The 6,572-nt window shown below is 36.1% G+C and overlaps 1 protein-coding gene across 2 annotated transcripts in view; it reads right to left on the reverse strand.

Moving 5' to 3' along the window:
• Positions 1-384: 384 nt before the first annotated feature.
• mapk10 (mitogen-activated protein kinase 10) overlaps positions 385-6,572 on the reverse strand; it is a 40,815-nt gene continuing 34,627 nt past the window's right edge. For both annotated transcript variants that reach the window (XM_024299844.2, XM_036214592.1), the window contains exons 10-13: positions 6,191-6,315; positions 4,105-4,168; positions 3,942-4,019; positions 385-1,487 (exon numbers count right to left, since the gene is read on the reverse strand). In XM_024299844.2, coding sequence (XP_024155612.1) covers positions 1,345-1,487; positions 3,942-4,019; positions 4,105-4,168; positions 6,191-6,315 — 410 coding nt within the window. In that variant the 3' untranslated portion in view covers positions 385-1,344. The remainder of the gene's footprint in view (positions 1,488-3,941; positions 4,020-4,104; positions 4,169-6,190; positions 6,316-6,572) is intronic.

The following is a 6,572-nucleotide window of genomic DNA, read 5'->3' on the forward strand; positions in this document are numbered from 1 at the left end:
GTTTCATGTTAATTCAGGCCTGTTTGAGGTCCAATGGTTGTTTTCTGTGTCCTACAAAAGTTTTTTAAGTATTTATTTTTTGTGTGTCGTTGCCAGATTTGCAAAAAACAAGCAAGTTAGACTGTATTAAGGGGAAGCCTTGCAATTTTAGATTTTTAAAAACTCTGTAAGTGAAACTCTAATGACTGAAATTATCATCAGCTAATTTCACAGCAGACGTATTTCCAGACACAGTGAGAGGCCAAAGTTAGGCTGAAATGTAGTGTTGAAGAGAGATAAAAACAAGTTTACAAATATCTAGCTTGTTACTGAATGTATTTGTAATATATCAAAAAAAAGAAAATTCACAATTTTTAATTATTTAATGCTAAGGGGCTCATTGAGTTTAGATTTTTTGTGATTGTTCACCTGCCTTTAAAATCCCCTCCACATGTTTTAAAGAGGACTTCAAAGTCGCCTCGTTGCCGTGACACCACAGATAAACCTCCTCCTCCATCACAATGGTGCACGACGACATGGAGATGGAGGCAGCTCTCAGAATCTGCCAGGAGGGGTATAATTAAAAAAAATAATAAATCTGCCTCTTCCCCTAAAGATTTTTTTGTCAAAACTCCCACATTTCACTGAGTAAAGACCAACCCCCCCCAAAAAAAGAAAAGTCTGGAGTCGAGTTAGTTTACATTGTACATCCACAGAAGCCTGTATTTTTTAAGCATACAGTGAGATTGTTTAAATCTAGTCATGCAGGACTACAGCGGTAGGCGTGGACAACCGAGGGGGGGGGCAAGGTCATGTCATGTGGCAAGGTGTGTGATTGTAGGAGGAAAAAGGAAGAAAAGTTCCAGTGTACTGGCCGTCAGTCCCACACCGTCTGCCCTTGAGCTGTACAGAATTACAGTATTTACAGGTATTTCAAGGAGCCTCCTGAAGGCTCACTGCGTAAAAACACACGTTCTTGCGTTGGATGAAATTAGAACTCAAAGTGTGGATGAGAAGAACAGTGACCCACCTTGCCACGTCAAACAAAAATGGAAGGAATGTCGGTCTGTACTATACATGAAGTGTTTCTTCGCTTTTGCTTGAACGCCATATACAAGACATGTGGGGTAATAGAAGCAAAGCAACTAGAGGATCATAACCATATTTACTTCAGCTTAAATACCACTGTTGGTTTTCAATGACAATGCACAGGCTTTAGGATTTCATCATTTCATGTTTCCATAGCTCATGTTTTTGTTCATTTTTCCTTTTTTTTAATGCTTTTTTATTGTATTTTATTTCCTCTGTTGTAGTAGCGGTTCTTCACCGACGGAAGAACGCGGGGTTGCGCAGGCAGGCGGCTAGTCACCTGCAACACCCCAGGGGTCCTGCAGAGGTCTCCAGGCTGCTGTCGGTGTCTGAGGCCAGGGTCTGGTCGGTGGACATGGAGGAGATGTCGTTGATGGAGGAGGAGGGAGGGAGGCTCTCGCTGCTATTCACTGCTGCACCTGTGCTAAGGGAATCAACAGCAGGGGAGGGGGTTACAACGTAAAAGAGGGCTGGCAGGGGGAGAGATTGATTGTAAGCGCACACAGGGGGGCACTGACGATGAAAACAACAGCTAGGGGGACAATCACAGAGACAAACTGATTCAGGTTTGGGCTCTTTGGTTCCATCATCAGGATGCTTCAAAACTTGGTTGTTGATTCATCTATGAATTACTTTTGTCCAACTTAGAATTATTCTAATTTTTCAAAAATAAGTGTCATTTTTTAGGACATAGTTTCTGCAGAGCGACAGGGGTTCATCAGAAATTTCCTTCTGAATTGTGGATAGAATTGTTAGTGAGGTGTAAGCCTGCTCACACTTCCCATCATCCCTTTGTTTACATTCTCTCCAGCTAGCTTACTATGGAGTGATTTTTGTGCCACGATATTTCAAGAAAAAGTATATTTTCTAAATTGCAAACAAAATGTAAAGTGTTAAGAAAAAAACTTCATAATTTGCAAATTAAAATATTTAATATTTAATTTCATAATGTATTTTTTTGCTTTCATAAGATATTTTTGTGCTTTCAACGTTGCTTTTTTGTTTTCTAAAAATATTTTTTGTGTTTGCAGACTTTTTTGACTTTATAGAAAATATTTTGTTTTTGCAAACTTTTATATGATTTCAAAAAAATGTTTGCATTTTAATACTTTTTTTACTTTCACAAAATAATAGTGAGACGAAGCAGCTCATCTAAAGACATTTCTGCTGCAAACACAAACATGTTTTTTGAAAGCAAAAAAAGATTTTTGAAAGCAAATTATGATTTCTTAACACTTCTTTTTTGCAATTTAGAAAATTTTAATCTTAAAACTGGGACTTCTGCTTGCAAATTGGTGGTACAAAAATCCCTCCATCACTCCCCTAACATCCCCAATTTAAAACTATGGATGCGAGAAGGATGGTGAGCAATACTGGAGCTATCCAGCCGTATAGTTTTGAGCCAGATGCTTCGTCTGCTCCTGATTCACAATGATTTGAATAAAGAAATACTCAAAAACACAGTTTTAATCTTAATTTTCTTCTTATACCGCTCAAAAAATAAAGGGAACACCTAATCAACTTAAGTCAATCCCAATTCTGTGTAATCAAACTGTCCAATTAGGAAGACTGATTGATCAATTCCACATGTTTTTGAGCAAGTGAGACAAAATAACATGTTTTTTCTTGCTGATGTTTTGCTGACTTTTGAATGCTGACATTCATGAAAAGCAGTTTTTTGTTGTTTTTTTGCCATTTTAGCACTCAATTCAGGCTCTGATTTTCTTTCAGGGCAAAAAGATTGATCATAAATTGTCTTTACATAAATCCTCATACATTGGGTATTTTTTGGAACATTTTCTGTGCTAAACAGATTTCTGCCTAATTCCGCCTTGCTGTAGAAAAATTCATGAATATCCCTTTTACAAGTTTCCACAAATCAGCAACTTCATTCACCGTAAAATGTTTGCAGCTGGTTTAAACTCTGTGAAGTCTAACTGGAGGCTAACAACCATTTGCTAGCTACATCTGACTTTTAAGTCAAATATCCAATCATATTTGTGCATTTCTATGGATGCTAATCAACTAGCACTTAACATGGAATAAAACAAGGTTTACATGCCAGCACCAGTATTTCACCCTAATGGACTTGTGGGATGACTTGCAAAGAATCTCACAGCAGTGCAGATATTTTATGAAGTGAGCGGGGATGGGCTGATTTTCAGAGCCCCTCTCCTTCTCTGCTGCAGTGAAACGCCGGAGTCGGCAACTCCTGCACTGCGTCTGATGTGCTCAGCATCAGACACAACAGGCCAGCCAGTCCTCTTGAATACAAGAAGATGGAGAGATGGAAAAGGCTGCAGGTTGTGCATTTTTAAGAGTAAAGAAGCAGAAAAACATGTTTAATTTACAAAATGTTTACTTTTTTTCAGCATTGCTCAAAAATATTGTTGGTTTATGTAGTAAGGAGATGATGTATGGCAGAAAAATTCCACTGCATATAAAGTGAATTTTTTTCTCCCCATTTTTCTAGTTCTGCGTTTTCTGATCATTTTGCCTGTGTGTGGCTCTTTGCTGCCCTCCGGTGGTAGATCAGGTGAATTGCACTTAAAAAACACAAATTTGCTGCATCTTTACACTGACCTTCACTGGAACTGCAGAGCCCAAACCTAAAGTTATGACATCTCTTAACCATACTAATTAAATTTTTTTCATTAAACCTTCAGTCACATGAAGTAGCTGCACGAAATCCAGTTTCAGTTTCACAAACACATCCAAATAACACCACTGAACTGAGCAATATTTTACTAGAGATGCAGGGAGACACACACACCATCAAGAGCACAATGGGTTTCTCTATTTACAAGGGGAAACTCCAATAAGTTTATAGTAAATTCACTTACAGAGCGATTAGGCTTATGCACTGAGAGTACCTGAAGGTGAAGGCTGTCCCTTCACAACGCCATTCTTCGTTCTCTCCTCAAAGTTCATGACCTCTTTGTAGATTAGTTCTAACAACATTAAGAAGGACGAGTCAGAGAATTTACCAAAAAACAGACTGCAGGTTAGAGCACTCTCAAAAATGACTCTTCTCACCTTTCCATTCTTCAATGGAATGTTCTCGCTCGTCCAGCTGCTTGTCGTAGATCTGAGGTGGAGGCTAAAAACGAGACAGAACACTCCGTCAAAATTATATTCAACACAAAAATGTACAAGGTTAAGTTATTGTGTAATCGAACTTAGTGATGAACAGGAATAAATCAGCATCTGAAGGCCAGACGAACACAACAATGTGGAGTTATTTCTTTTTCAGAATGTGTTATTGTGCACGACTGAGCCTGGAAATAATATTCCTGAAACAAAATTTCAGAAGCAAGGTTATAAAATAAAAACCAAATAAGCAGAAGAATGAAGGTGTTTGGCCCATAGCAGCATGTAGCACTCAGAGGGAAATTCTATCCTGTTTTTTTACCTACTTTAAAAAGTTTTTTACTTTAACTTTTATCTAAAAAATCTGAATCAATATAACATAATATTAAACCTACAGAAGTATCATTTATCATGAATCATAGTGAAATCCAATTAAAATTTGACAATTTAATTTGTTCCTGCAGTTTGTAATTATAAAATGTTTTAATTCAATCTTACATTTTTTACAATAACATTTTAAGTAAAGCCAAATCAATTACATTTCAAATTGTATTGGGTTTTGGTACCATAATACAAATAATAATGCATTTTCAGAATGATCAGATTATGGAGTTTGAAAACACATTTTTATAATTCATAATTCAGTATAAAAAGTATATATATTTTTAATTGATTGATTTAAATTCACTTTAAAGCAAGTTCAATTCTAAAATCAATTTGCATTTTAATTTAGGATGTCAATACCATAGAATCAATTTTCATTTAAAGGAAGTCACACTTTTTATGACCCAAAACTGAAACTAAGAAGGCAATCTGTCAACTCTTTTAAGTTACTTTAAAACAAATTTAAGGCTAAAAAGAATTAAAATGTCACTTTTCAAAACTGAATTCTTCATTACAAGTTTCATGATCAAATTGCAAAATGAAATTATTAGTTGAGAATTTAATATCAATTTGAATAATGGAAAAAAAACTTTTATATTATTCATGGTATGACATCAGCAAAAAACACATTTATAAACTTTCCTCCTTCACTGGGTTTAAAATAATGATAACAATAACTTAAAGCAAAGATTGACTTCCATGAAATTCTGTGTACACACAATTCACATCAGACCTTTACAATCAGGAACAACGTGTTGTTAAAGTGCCTCGATCCCTTTTCCACATGGTTTCATCGATCGGAGCACAGATACGTCGTCTGGCATCAACTCAACCTCTTTTATCACTGTTTCATAATGACTCTGGCTCACATTCAGCACAATAATCCTCCTCTCTTTTTCACTGTACACACAAACCTAGAAAGGACTGGTACAGCGGTGGAGTTTACTACTATTTCCTTTACAAGGCACCAGAAGAGATCAGAAGCAGTAAAATGGTTTTCTCCTCCTCCTATCTGCAGATGTATCCAGCAGTAAGGATGTGTTTCCTTTCATAATAATGATGTATCAGCATAAACAGTTTGTAAAGCAGCTGAACAGAATTGGTCGTCTTTGTATTTCTTGAGTGGTTGCTGTGCCACAGTTTTTTTGGGAAATGTAAACCTTTAATATGACAATGTCTGTTTCAAATACAAATTTAGCAATGTCACAAAACAAGAAAAAAAATCCTGAAATGTCCTTTAAGTTAGCAGAAACTGCAATAAAATTTAGTTTTTTTCTCCAAAGTAGAAAAATTGCTGTCATATTGAAAGTTATGAATCAACTTTTATACCAAATTAGCTCAAATTATTACCTCTCCACCACCATGCTTGATAAATGCCATTAAATAAGTTTTACGAACATTTCCAAGTGTTAAAATAAAGTAATTTATGTTGGTTTTCAAGTACAACCTACATGATTTGTACTTCAGGGCCACCGTAAAAGTCACACTAAAAAGACAAGAAAATGCCTCTTCACTGACTAAAGGTACATGTAAAGTTTAAAGAATTTGGTAACAATTATAATTTAAAGGCCCAATTATCTTTTAGATTTTCAGCACAAACACAGATCATAAATCTACTCTCGTTCCCACAGACGAACAGCTGACTCACCGCCTCCACTTCAGCCGGATCGTACCACACGTTGATGTAGGGGTGCTGTAAGGCCTCGTCCACTGATATCCGTTTAGCAGGGTCAATGATCAGCATCTTAGACAGCAGGTCTCTGGCCTGGCTGGCTGCGGGGACAAATACAAACCAAAGAAGCACAGTTGATTCCCACTGTATTCAAGAAAATCTGCATTTTTTTTTTAACCCAGGAAACATTAAATAACACAAATAGGAAGGCAAATGGTATTTAAGTAAAGGATCAGGTGAAGTACTCTCAGAGTATCATTTTAAAACATTTTCAAATAATATTTGCAGTTTTGATAATATTTCTTGACAACAAATGAGCAAAAAAAAATAAAAAACACAAACTTTATTTGTGTTTTTT

This window comes from Oryzias melastigma, linkage group LG12 (assembly GCF_002922805.2).
Source record: "Oryzias melastigma strain HK-1 linkage group LG12, ASM292280v2, whole genome shotgun sequence".
In the NCBI taxonomy this organism is placed as follows: domain Eukaryota; kingdom Metazoa; phylum Chordata; class Actinopteri; order Beloniformes; family Adrianichthyidae; genus Oryzias; species Oryzias melastigma.